At 34.6% G+C, this 14,894-nt stretch overlaps 1 protein-coding gene across 1 annotated transcript; it reads right to left on the bottom strand.

Moving 5' to 3' along the window:
* Nucleotides 1-17: 17 nt before the first annotated feature.
* On the bottom strand, nt 18-14,850 carry LOC126870387 (serine protease snake-like). Its single transcript, XM_050628053.1, has 7 exons — nt 14,502-14,850; nt 4,547-4,804; nt 3,205-3,468; nt 2,836-3,100; nt 2,229-2,494; nt 1,916-2,070; nt 18-228 (listed from the first exon to the last, which is right to left on the bottom strand). Exons 2-7 carry the CDS (start codon nt 4,626-4,628, stop codon nt 58-60), a joined length of 1,203 nt encoding a protein of 400 aa, XP_050484010.1. The 5' UTR covers nt 4,629-4,804; nt 14,502-14,850; the 3' UTR covers nt 18-57.
* Nucleotides 14,851-14,894: the final 44 nt, after the last annotated feature.

The following is a 14,894-nucleotide window of genomic DNA, read 5'->3' as shown; positions in this document are numbered from 1 at the left end:
ATAAAATATAGAGACAATTTAACATAAAAGTATTATTATATTCATTGTATTTCTGTGTCACGAGTCTGGCCAAACTTTGCTCTCTATCCACGAAATATAATGATAAACGCGAGTATATATACCAGGATCAGAGAGACCACAAGGTTTTCCAATGCTTGTTATACCGATTACGCTGTACATGCAATCGTAATCATTGTTGAAGATGACGAGAGGGCCCCCACTGTCACCCTGTACATAGAATAAATATTTTTATGAAGAATGTAAAGTATATATATAGTGTAATTATTAGGCCTTTTTAATTGATATATCGTTTATCGAAAAATAGTAATTTATTATTACACAAATGGAAATTTAAATAAATCATCGAATTAAGAGAAAAGAGAGATTGAAAGAATGCATAAAAGATTTTTGTGATGAACGTTGGGGGTGGACTGACGGACGCCAAGATATGTGATTAAAGAGCTCCAGGCGGATCTGATGAGGACACGAGCAGGGAAGGCAGCGTGGAGAGCAAATTAAGCAAAGATAGGAAGAAGGTGTGGAGCTTCCAAAAGAATGTTAGAAAGAAAATAGAGGAAAAGTTGTTGGGACCAAAATAAGGGGAGGATGGAAAAAGGAAATGAGAGGATTTATTGTATGTTAACAAGAGATGTAGAGTACCACAGTAGATGACGAAGAGAAGACAGGATATTACGAGGAATTAGAAAGGGCGAATAGAGAAGTCTAAGAAAGAAAGAGATGGCAAAGGATAGAGAAATTAAGATATAATAAATAGTATAGATGGATAAAAGGAGAGGAGGTTTCAAGGGTGGTTACAGGTTACAGGTTGGTACAAGGGTGGAGCGAAAAAAGGATGAGAGGGCTGGCCAAGTTTAGATTTGGTAATGAAATGAAAGAAGGCAAATATTGAATGAGCAAGGAGGATAAAAATTGTAAGTTGTACGGGTTGAAAGAAAGCGGAAGAAAGAGAATGTTATCAACCAACTGATGTAGTCAATGTTATCGACCAACTGACGTTGCCAAAGTTATCGACCAACTGATGTTGCCAAAGTTATCGACCAACTGTTGTTGCCAATGTTATCGACCAACTGACGTTGCCAATGTTACCGATCAACTGATGCTGCCGATGTTACCTATATCGTAGCTCACGTTAGAAGGATTCTAGGAGAAGAAGAAGAGGGAGAAAAATGAATGGAGCTGTTAGAATATACAAGAGAAAAAGGAGAGGAACGAGAGGACGAAGAAGAGACAGATTAATATTAATTAGTGGTTAATTTGTTCTGTTAATATTAAATTTTAAAGATTTAATTGGGTTAGAAGGCATAGTAGGATAGTAGTTTATTATAGACTAAGTTAACAAGTTTAGATTTAGGCAATATATGTAGATAGTCATTAATTAGTATTAAGGATATGGTATAATGTAGGTAATAAAAGATGGCTGTTTTGTGTTAAATCATGAATAGGGAGCGGAAATATGATATGTAATATGATAATGACTAATTGCGAATATAAGATAGGAATATATAGTGGCAAAAACAAACCAAAGACGTCATATCCTTTGTAATCCGCAAGAAAAATAATAAAAATGTTACCTGTCTAAATAAATCGTCGAATTCGATAATTATGAGGATACGAATACTCGTGTGATTCGTTGTAAATACATAGATTGCGAATGTTTATGCATTTATGAAAAATTTAAATATACTCAAATATATGGAATAGAATATCATGCAATACATAATATGCAAGAATATAGGAAATATCGAAAATATAAATATTTTTAAAGGATGAAGGAATCTATTTAAGGTTCTATTTAAGTTTTACTTCGTTAACGATACAAATAAAAATTTGAATTTGTATAAATATCCGCGGTATAGATATAAATTTCTGAAATATAATTTTAATATATCTTTACCTGACAGGTGTCTTTTCCGACTTCACCGGCACAAATTTGCCACTCATCCATAATACCACGTATGAATTTACTTTCGTACACGAATGATCTGTTGCATACCGGTTGAGCTATCAAATTAATGGTAACTTTCAATAAATCTTTTGATGGGTCCTCAACTAGGAAAAAATTAAAGATTGAAATTAAAGATCGAACGTTATTTTATTAAACCTTTAACGGTGTAATAAAACGGCTAAGAATTCAGAATGAAGGCTTTCTTAAATTACATTATTAAAAAGTTGAAGTAAATAAAGATTCCTTGATCTATCGTACTTACGAAAATCAACTCTTCCCCATCCGGATGCAGTTGCTTTACCATCGGTACCAATATCCGGCAAAGAGTATGGTAAGCAACTGGGTCTTATCCACGCGTTAAATTCCACGTCTTTTTCTAATTTTAGTAGCGCGATATCATGATATGCGAATCGACTCTGGTACTTATTATGTTTTATCCGTTCAATAATAAGGTAATTTTGCGGTCTCGCGTCATCATCCGTTCTCTCGAGGTTTAAGTCACCTAATCGTACCCAGCGTGCTCTACCTCTATAAAGAATTACATCTTAATAATTAAATGGCATGCACATATTATTTTATTCCTGGGAGTTATTTTGTTGTTTATTTTATTAGTCCTTATATATTATCTTCTCGCTGACTTATTCTACCGTAAATAACTCTATCGTAATGATATTCGCATTATTCTCGTTTTTAATACTTTTTCTTGTTGGGTCTAAAGTACATGATATATCGTCATTCTTCCGTTACTATATTAAAGATTAACGATATCTCATGAGATACAACAAGTTCGATTATTCCATGCGAAAGTTCAAGATTGAATTTTAAGGTGTCGAAGCTTGGATGACTTGAATACAATTTGAAATTCCTACCCGTACATACTGTAGGTACAATGTGCAGCGGTTAGAACGAATCTTTCCGAAATTAGCGTGCCTCCGCATTGCCAATCGATACCATCGTCGGTATCAAATCCAATCGCAGCCATATGCGGGAATTCCTTTGGTTCAGCCTTTGTACCACCGACGATCAGCTTACGAGTTTTAATCGCGCATACAGATATGTTGATTAGTGGGTTGTCAATTGTTAAAGTTGGCGAAGGTACGAGCTGATACACGGATTTGGCGTATTTTTCACACACTAAAACACACGAGTTTTAAAAGAGTCGAAGAAATTAAGTTTCTTGAAAATGATAAATTTAATTCTTTAATAAAATTGAACAAATTTTAGGGAAGAACACCTACTTGCTTTGGCCTTGGCTCCTTTAGTAACGACTGATCCTCGATCTGTTGTAGTCGGGGTTGTGGTTTTAATTGTGCTTGTGATTGTATTTGAAGAAGTAGTCGTAGGCGTGTTTTTTGGACAACACACGACCGGATGAAAATTTTTGTATCCACATAAACTAGATGGAGGTTTCCCTTTCAATAAATCTTGATAAACCGATGGACAATTCGCTGGAGAGAGGACTATACAAATACCTGGAGTACCATCGATAGTGCATGAATCGCCTGAAAATAATTATGAATGTTAGATAAAAAAGACGAAAACATCCTGTTTGTGTCCGAGAAAATTTAATGACTTTAACTACATATACAACATTATCTGTATTTACCTACAGGGCTCGGTCGAACAACAATGTACAAGAGAGCATGAGATGCTTCCTTATGAAAAAATAAGAGGAAAATATAGAATAAAGTTTTCCATATGTTACTAAGTTAATTAAAAATAATCAAACTTGATTTTCTCAAGAACTAAGCTACGTAAAAATGTTATTCCATATTCTTCTTACTTTCTCATAATCTTTATTCGTAATTATACGCAGCTAAAACAGTTTCTCAAATAAATGTACAAGTATATTTATACTCGTGACCTGACAGAACCTTCTTCCGCTTTTAATTAATATTCGAGGCTCTTTATCGTCGTTAAAATCTTCTGAATTATACGACTGTTCTAGCATTGTGTTAATGATGTTTAAGCTTCCAGTCACAACAAAACGATAACAATAAGTCGGTTTAAACATTTCTTAAATGTTTTACGTTCAAATGTTATATTATAAATATCACTGAAGCGCGATATATAGAAATAGCATACAGCGGTTCACGAAAATATATATAGAGACATGTCACGAATATTTATCACTTCATTAGAACTGTAATGTGATATAATTATTATGATTATATTGGTAAAAATTGAAATGAACCTGAGAATGCATATAGAAATTATAGAATAATTATTGCATGTTTTATATTAAACTTTATACAGGTTACTGCATAATTTGCACATTATTTAACGAAATCATCTTTATCACAATTATGTTTAAAATGTTTGAATAAAGACTTACTTACGAGGATATCTTTTTTATATACTTTCCTTATATTTTTCAGATTGGTCTCAAATCTGATCACAATGAAATCTCAAAAAGTTTCGCATAACTCGCATAATACGTTCATAAGTTTTCTATGGTAAATATTTGAATATTTTCGTGAATCGCTGTGTAATAAGCTTTTATTGTTATATCCTTTTATTTTTATCGATCTAATCTTAATAATCTTTCGTTTTGCTGTCTGAGAGAAAGCATCTTTTTACCTTCGTACTGTGCATTACAGGATATCGAACAACACAAAAGAACTGAGAAAAATATTATCGATGTTCGCGCTGATAATCGCATCGTCGTACTTTGCGCACAATCTTATTCTACTTCGTAGCCTTCGAATTCTACGCTTGTCTCCATTCGATGACTGCTTCGGGTCTTCCTTTGTCCGTCGTTTTTGTATGCCCCTCCATATCTCTATCATAGTTGGTAGTGGGACGAGCAAACGATCCATAATCCTTCTCGAATGCATACTGAAAAGTTCACAAACTGGTTAAACGAGGTAAACTAAAATCTTCGTATTCGATAAATTTCGTTTTAATATAAGATGATCAACGATACTAGGAATATTTTCAGTTCGTAGTAAAAATATCCGAACCCGTTGCACGATTTACAAACGGTAACGGTATGTGAATTCTACAAAATTCTACTCGCTTCTACTTTGTGGAATCGTCAGAATGTTGAATTGTCTATTAAAAATTGTCTATTTATATATATTTGCTACTGAAATATTGCTTCTGTTAATATCTAGAGTTTTCCTATCAATTTAGAAGATCCTTGTTGATCTAACTTACAGTTTAAAAATTCGGATATCTGAGAAGCGTGCGAAATAACAAAATAGTTCTATACTGTTTGACAAGCACAAACGTCGGTTTTATTATTGCGTATTGGCTTTTGAAAATTAATTTAATCGTGCCATGATATTCTATCACTAGATGTATGTAATTATGATGATTGGGAAGAATGATCGGTAAAGGACGATTGTCGATATTGTAACCCGGTTCATCCATAACTTTGTAATTAAAATGAATCATTTTGAGCGGGACATAATATCATATACGCGTCGTACGTCGCTAATGCAATAATCATTCTTCATTTTTAACTCGTGTGGCAACTTCTTTGAAGGAAACTGTGATCGCGCGTGTTATGTCCAGTTTTAATTGCTTTTGCAGACGACACATTTGAAACAAGTGCATTACTGATATAATTACACCACGAATAATATAGGAAATGTACATATACAAAAGGCGCAAATGTGTTCAGTGCAATAATATTAAAAGATGTTAATCCAATCTAATCTAATCTATATCTAAAATGCTGTATATAATGTAATATTAATAAAGGATTATTCTTTTATCATTAATATATATTTAATATATGTTACATAATACTTAATCTGCTAACCGAAGAAAATTCGACGTTTGGATTCACAAATTGTTTATTTTATAGATCTACTATTTTCTTAAATAAAAAGATAGTTATTTTCTTCTAAACCTAATTCTTATAATAGAACTTAATATATTTTTGTAGGAATGAAATATGATAATTTTATTAGTAAATGATTGGTAGTTAGAGCTGTGCGGGAACCCGAAAATACTGGAAACGTGTCTCGTAATTCTAGATTGTCGGGATTCTCGAGAATTATGAAATTATAAAGCAAATTATATTTTATGATAAAATGTTATATCTAACACATGTTTTATTGTTATTTTTGCTGTATATTCTCGCCTATATAATTTTAAAATTGTCGAGGACCCGACTTTCTCGAGAATCTCAAAATTCTCGGGAATCCCGACAATATCAAATTACAAAATATTTTTGACAACTCGATCCGACCCTAAGCGATATTTTTTCGCACGCCTCTACCGATAATGCATAACAAGTAGCTGGGAATGAACATAAATAAAACACGATACCTGGAAAACAATGACGATAGAACATTGTGATTACGCAGAGAAAGTCATTTTTAATCATCGACAGCTTTGTTCGTGAGCAATTTTAAATAGTCAACCAAAGAAGCCGTATCGTCTGCTTTACACGAAAAAATTTATTTTTGCTTCTATTTTTGTATCCATACGTTCCTAAACATCAGTATTGGGAAAAATAATAAAAAGCGATAGTAAATTTTACAGTATATTTTAATCCAATACAAATCATTAAATAACAATTTTTCACGGCTATCTATTTAGCTTATAGTACCTTCCATTTCGAGGATATAATTACTATTACATTTCTCTTTCAGCTGAAATATACAAATAATAAATTTCACAGTACGCAGCGATGCCGGCTTAAAAATATTTTATTTCTAAATATCGTGTATTCATATACATAACACGATAGCATATTTACAATTCAATATCTGATATATATGTATATATAAAGCATCTTATGCTATACAATAAAAAATCTAGTATGTCCATTTTTTCAAATAGTCAATTTGCGCAGTCGCGGCATCAATCATTTATAATAAAAGTAATATTGACGAATAATCGATAACCATAATAATAACAATACGCGATAAAAATCTAATTTCGAGTTACGAATACCAAATATTAATAAAATAAACTAAAAGAGGAACATATATTCTATCTAAACGAAACGAAACAAAAATATAATGTGATATAGCGTTTGAAAATAATTACATATATAATGATACGCTGCACACTATATCGTGTTCATATGTTTCCTACGCAAAAGAATAATATATATATATAAAAGTTTGAACAAATTTTCATAAGCGAACTCAACGCTACATCTACCGCGACAGAGAGGAGAGTTTCGAAAAAATTATCGTCTAACCGGTTTACGCGTTATCCATGAAAAACAAACAGCTTGTGTACATAGGATCTATGTGTATATATATATATATATAGATTGCAAGAAGCGCATCGTATATCTGCAATGCAAATTGTATCGAAACTCAAACCTGTGTCTTGCAAAAATTATTATATGTACAGTCTCTGTGTATCCGTGTTAAGTTATCAGTCTTACGGCTCTCAAGAGGAAATTGTACATTTTTTCTATATGTTACAGCGTATGTGTTTCACATGCATGCATTCCTTAATCATTTTCCTTATAATGTACGTGTATATAACTAATTTTGAGATGGTGCGGTAGGTAGAACGAGTTTTAACCAGTTCTATACACTTTTCATCAAAAACGGACAACCGTATGCGCGATATTTAATATAAATTAATTACACTATAATGTAATGTTGCTAGGATAACTCTGGTTTATATATATATATATATCTTGGCAATTGATGTATCTAGTGGGTCGAATGCATTAGCGTGTTGAAACATGAACTTTCTATTTATTCATGGATACTTTTTCGTAATATTAACTTTCTAGCATAGTTAAAAACTCAACTTGGAGTTTTAACTATGGTAAGAATTTAAGCAATAAAAGCTTATTTACGTAGACGAAGGACACTTCTTCAAGTTCTTTCACAGGAGTACTCGAAGATCAGGTACACGAACGCTGAAACAGAATTCGTTTGTACCGACAGTTTATGAAAGAAAATTATACGAGCTTAAATTACCTCAGGCTATGAGAGTGCTCCCATGAAAGAAGTTGCAATTTTCATGAAATATGAACGCAATACGCAAACGCAAACGCCTATACAATTTGATTGCGACAGAGATATCCTCGCGACATTCTTCTGAGCTCTATCGGACTAAACGCGAATTAAACACGGCGTATCATCACGGTTCGTCGAACTCACTGAGCTTTATCTCTGTGTTGCTATTCATACATATATAATATAGCGATCGTTCAATAAATATATATACAGAAAACGGGAAAAGCTCTAACTGCACTTTGTAGAGTATTGGTAAATGTATTTTGCTTGGTTTAATCCCATTTAATATAGCTGCATAAAACTTAACATATAATTATTTATATATTATATGTATATGTGAAAAAAAACTTCACCTTCATCGATTTTCCTATATTCAGTCGTTCGATATATTCTTCCGTGACTTAATTTTTATTAATTGGCAATCGTTTATGTACAATATCTGGAATGAATCAAGTACAAGATATAGTACAAAAAGAAGAGTTAAGGGAGGGGGGCTAATTCTTGAGGGGTTACAGGTACAACGAGGAACAGTAATGTATAAGTAGTCTGTGCTTAATTTTCCCTTTGCCTCACTGGAATTAACAAAATATTAGATTAATGATTAAATAAAAGTAGTGAATTTTGTTTATATGCATAAAACACAGATTGTCGAGAGCTATGAAGAGTTGCTTCTTATTACAAAGTAGAAAAGAGATGTTCTTGCCTTTCTACTGGATTTTACTTGTTGGCAGCCTATTTGCCGTAATTTCTGCTTACAGAAAATAAAAAAAACGTGTCAATAAAGTGAGTATCATATCAGACAAGACGAATTTGTGACCGATCAGTTAAGTACAAAAAGGAATTGATTCGTCAGTGAACACTTTGGGCACAAGTAGATCTGCAAACATACATTTTTACAATGGCATCCTATCCATGATTTTCTTTTTTATATCACATATACGGAAGATTCGTCTCCAGTCATCGTTTCTGGTTGCCCTCCTATAGATCGATCATTAACTATGTTACTAATAAAAAAAAAGAAAAAAGAGAAAAATGTTCACAAAGAAGTCACCGACTCTTTAGGAATCGTTTCATACTATACATTCACAACCAATCATTTAAAACTCTAGGAAGAATTAACAAATATAAAAAATCTCTCTCTCTCTATATATATATGTATCAGAAAATACAAGGTACAACTTGTAAGTGTATATTAAGGACCTAATACGAAGGCAAACGATAAAACCTCAAAGAGTCACGCGACCCAGATACATGAAGAAGTGAAGAGGATATTATAACGACGTTAAGAGAAAAGAATAAACAACAGAAGAATATGTGTTTGAAGAACAATAATCATTGTCAAGATCTGATATATAATGTCTAATAAAACACTCCGACACCATTGTGCTCCATATGGAAGGCGATATCGAGAACGAAGTCCTGCGGAAGGGGCAGGTCGATGTCGATAGCCAGGAAGAAATCGACTAAAAGATGATCATCACGTGCAAGTTGAATTAAAGCCAGTAGTTGCCAGTTTGTCAGAGGTATTTCTAATTGCACGCAACGTTATTCTACAAACTCGACGGCCTCACTCTTTGCGATTTCACGATCGTCCAATCCCGCAGTCCGTCTCTTCACACGAACTGAAGAAGATGTACTGTCATCATCATGCCACACGACGTCCCTGCAAAGAAAATCTCGTTTCCTGAATACTTGTTTCTCTGGGTGTTATGCTTGGGGCATAAAAGTCAAAAAGATTGCAAATTATGTTTTGTTTTTCTTTCCTACGCACGAACCAGTCGTACGTAGTGCATATGTGTTACGTTGGCATGCATATGATGTATATATATATATGTATATATGTTTCTTGTCATGCGATCGTAATAACGATATATGTGCCTAATAGTAGAGATAGCAATGATGGTATCGGTAATAATAATAATATAGTCTATTGATTTGTACTTCATGAAAAATAATAGAGAAGAAAGTAAGAAAGAATATAGATTGAATTTCGTAGCTGAGTGTAAGGTTACACGTGCGCGAAAAGAATTCGTTCTGAGAGCCAGGTGAAGAAACATTGATGCGGGACGCGATTCATGGAACATACATGTTTTTCTCGATATCAAACCATGCCATAGACCTACACGAACGGAATAATATATCTTTAGTCGTATATTGCCTCCAGACGAATTCTTTCCTTTTTTTCTGTAACTGTACTTTATATATGCACGTATACGCGAGTAACAGCTTCGATTCCAATTGTAAGGACGCATTTATGCTTTCGCAATGGCGCATACATCACAAAATTGTCGAGATCAGAATTTTTTAATTGAGTTTCGTGTCTTGAAACAAAATTTGCTTGCGATATTATTCTTTAAATGTTCGTGAAACGTACGATTGAATATCGACAGCGTCCCAACAAGAGTACAAAAGAAGATAAAAAAGAACCTATAGATATATAAAGACATATACACAATTACACGAAAACGTATATGTATATGGGATTAAAGATATTTTATAAGGAAAGAGTATATACGAGTATCGACGTGCTAATCGTTGGGTAATTTGTCGTGCAGAAGGCGCGACACGTTACGAGAGTATTCTATACGCGTGGTAACTGATACCAATTTATCGAACGATAACAAGCAATACAGGATTAATACGAACAAGGTTGCGTAACTTTGGTCTCTTTATAGTTATTATCATGAATCGTTCCAATAAAAAAGAGAGTAGAGATAAAGAGACAGTAGCTAGCACCGGTCAAACAATAAAGAAAAAATATTATTCCCGGATCAGAAAAGAAGCAACTGATCTTTTTCTCTTTCTCGAAATTACGCTCTTACGTATGCTATGACAACGATCTAGAACTGGTCAACTTTGGAGTCGCGCTCGCGCAAATTACTATTTCTTCATAGTTACTTTCCCATTTTAAGCGGTTAGGACTGGAACGTATCACGCGATATCGAAACTTTTCCACAGAAAAATAATAACGTTAATTTCGAATAGAAGTTTCGAGACAAACAGTATAAGAAAACTATTGCGTATCGACTGTTCAAGATAGCGCGCACGATTGTGACCACCATTCCATTCAAAACCGCTAAGCGCGCATCTAGTTTCGTCTTTTTAATTTCTTAGAACTTATCATCCTTTTTCTAAGCTACGCTCTTCGTTATATCTTGCGTTATTTATTTAAAGCCCCTCGATTCACCCCAACTAAAGAGAAAAACCTCATTAAAAGAATCTCGTAAATTCGTACAACAATTGATGTGAGTTCAAAGAAACGAGAGTATTATACAGAAAAAAGTTAGAGAGAAAATAAGAAAGGATACGCGAAAAGGGAGTGGTTATTAAGAGAGAAAGAGGAACGGACGAGACCAGCGAGATTTGGTCAACTCGAAGGTGGAAACTTATCTTGACGGACATCCTCGGCTGATGGTAGCCAAGTTCCAGGAAAGAGGAAGAGGAGGAGAAGGAAGATGACGATCGTGAAGAAGACGTATTGACGATCTCCAAATTGATACAGAGCTTGGGGAAACTTTGGAACGAACATCCATCATATCTTGATTCCTGATCTTCGAATACGTTCGGCAAACACTTAGCCTATGAATTGTCTCTCTCGCACGGTTATTCTGTGTGTTTCTATGTATTGTCTGTTCTGCACGTTGCAATCTGAAACGAGAGGAAACAAGAACTGTAGTCAAACAAGACTGTTAGCTTCATAATGAATTGTTCAACGAGTCATGCAGTGTAAAGGTCACCGCTACGGTAGGCCTGCGACACTCGATGACGATTGTTATTTTAGCTTCTCTGACTTACGTTGCTGACTTTAAAACATTGGATAAATTTGTTGATTTCGATAATATTGTTTATGTGACAAATGCGATACAAAAATATGATAGGCAATGTGTTTTCCGTTGCAAATGTATGTAGATATACAAAAACAGGCAAATTTAATGCTTATATCCGAGTTTGTTTTTAGAATCCTTATAAATCTTTATGATTTAAGTGCTTTGTTTACTTGAGCATATGCAGATGTTTGTAGTTATGTCTCCGTTATGACAAAGGTCGGAATATTTATCAGTGACGTAATTAAGTTGCATTATCAATAAATTATGTCCTTATCTGTACCGTTCATTTTCGACGGATAAGTAACAAATTCGTGACAGAGTACATGCTTAATTACTCGTAATTTTTCAAGTGGCTTGTTGAATAATTATAGTTTCTATTGAGATTTTTATGGTAAAATATCTATATTGAAATTAGGTATCGACCGCGTTCGCAAAAACGCACGCCTTCGAAAAAGTAAATGTAGTGCGAACAACAATTCGGTCGAGATTATCCAGTCAACCCACGCGTCTAGACGTCTTAAAGTTTTTACAAAGCTTACGAGGCGTGGTATGGCATGACTACAATGCAACGTGAAGCCGATACGGTATATGATCCTGTGCCACCACTTCTCAACCGCGCCTCAACCGGTGCAAGTGTGTATTAGCTTGCATTTACATCGTATTAGGTTGTCCCAAAAGTTTCTTCCGTTTTATAAGGGAATAATAAATGCACAACATTTTTCTATTGAAACAAAATGGATCATACTTAATTCGATAAAATAATATAAAACAAGAAATGTTGATGAAACTTTTAGGACAACCTAACAGGTATTTAGGTATGTACCTAAAGAGCAAATTCGAATACGGGAAGATGGAGAGACGGCTTTTAGAACAAATAATTTATAGTTGCTAGAATTTTTAACAGTATTTTAAGAAACGCGTGTTTTTGCTTTCGAGCCTTGAACTAAATTTTTTTATAGTGGTCACTGGGTTATTTTGATTCGTTGGCGAAACGGTAACGATCTTTTAATTTATTGTTCGACGTCACCTGTTCGCAAAAACCGACTCGACGTTATGGACCGATTTAACTATAAAGTGAAGTAGGTTAATATGCGGGAACAGGGCTCAGATTTCGCAAGTTTTCTTGCAGGTCTCCGGCTAAGTTGAACACAGCAACATTTTGTCTCGCGTTTACGTCCAGTCTACTTGAAAGATTCACATGAATCAGGGAGGTATATTTCCAATGTTACAGACTACTTTATGCTAATACGTATGTAGAATGTGTTCGCCTTTGTCGGACAGCTGGCAGTAGGCCAAGGATTCGGCTGCCGATTCTTTTGACCGTGAAATAATTCGCAATGTATAAAGTGTTCCAAGGCACTCTTAAATTGTCGCCTTGGTGAAATACTTAGAAAGGAACACGGAAGAACTATGAGTACTATTAAGGCGTTGATGGGAAAACTTTACCAATAAAGTAGAGCGTGTAAGAGCTTGCTCGTATTTACCCTATGACTTTGATGTTATACATATTTACGTAATGATTATACACGCGTAAGAAAATAAACGGCGAATTAACACTTGATCACTAAATTATGGTCGATGTTTTTAAATTAGTACGGATTAACTGCGGCAAATTTGTTGATAACAGTATCTTTGATTGAATTCGTGTGACCTGAAAGAAGTTCATTCGCACTCGACGAGGCAAGTGTCCTCCGCTTGTGGAACTTACGACTTAAAGGGACTTTCACATTTGCCTACACTAAATTTCAGATAACCAAGTATGTATACTGAATCTATTTAAAAAATACTATAATAAAGAATATTGCTAGTTCATAGAAATATTCATAATTTAGTACACAGAGTAACTGTATTGTACCATTGCATTTAGTAACTATTTTATGATCTACTCCTTCAAAACATTAACTTACAAATATTCGTATCCCTTCTAACTATGAAAACTGATATATTTTCTATGACTATCACCAGTATCTAATACCACCTTGAATAAGTCTGGTGTGACCGTGTATAAAATTGACTTAACGAACGAGAAGAAGAGGAAATGAAGCGAGGACGAAGAAATGAATGTATCTTGTCACGCGTGGTAACAACCTTTAGTTAAGGCGATTAGAGTCAGGCGACTCGCCGGTCGCGGTTGTTATCGTCGCACCACGCCAGATTGTTATTTATAGAGAGAAAGTTTTAAGCGTATATATGCTGTGAGTGCAAGGACGGAGAAAAGATACATGCTAACGCGGCATGCTAATTCTTCACAAATTTTCAAGACAGTTTAGGCTTTAGAAATGATCTCCGACACGCTATTCACGGCTCGAATCGCAGAATTATGCTGATTGCGGGGCCAGTGGCATTGTCGCTCGTTTCCCTTTCCTTCTCCTTCGATTCTCTTTCGAAACACACGCAAGGACGCCTTTATAAAAATACGCGCGTGACCTGTACACGTGTATTGTTAGTTCTATAAGTTATCTTACACTTGTTCTCTCAACGTGACTTTGCGAAAGTTTCACGTTATCTTCTGGTATTAATAAATTGTCAATGAATCGATCTATTGTTTATCGCTAATCAATTGGTCTATTATCTATCTTCTGTATCTTCATTAATAACAAGTAGATTTCGAGCTTACAGAACTGACTGTGTTTCTGATCTTGCTTCCCTATTAAGGAAAATTCACGAATAAAGAATTTTCACTCGCAAAATTAGTCAAATATCGTACACAAATCGTTGGAGAATCATTATACATGTACAGTAAGGTGTACAAGATCAACTTACCATATATGTAATGCGACTAGTGCCTCCTTTCTCGCTTGTTCCGCGCTATCAACCTCCGATTCTCTCCCTTCTATGCAAGCATGTCCTTCCACAATTTGATCTCAGTTGTAGTCCATCGCTTCCCTCCTTTTACCATTGTTCTCTTCTCCGTTCTCTTGTTCCTGGTGCTCGTGTATACTACGCGCTCTCATATAGATAGACACGTAATTCGTACGACCGTTTTGTGTATGTCACGTGTGTTACATGCGTTTTTCCCCCTCGTCTCGCATGATCTGCGTCTCGTGATCATTAAACCAAGCAGACTGGAAGAATTCGTACGACTTTCGTACATCGTTTGTGACCAGTGACGAAAATTCACCAGTATGGAGCGTCGTTCGCGAGATGCTGCCAGGA

This window comes from Bombus huntii, chromosome 10 (assembly GCF_024542735.1).
Source record: "Bombus huntii isolate Logan2020A chromosome 10, iyBomHunt1.1, whole genome shotgun sequence".
NCBI lineage: Eukaryota > Metazoa > Arthropoda > Insecta > Hymenoptera > Apidae > Bombus > Bombus huntii.
This window is presented reverse-complemented; position numbering and strand designations above follow the sequence as displayed.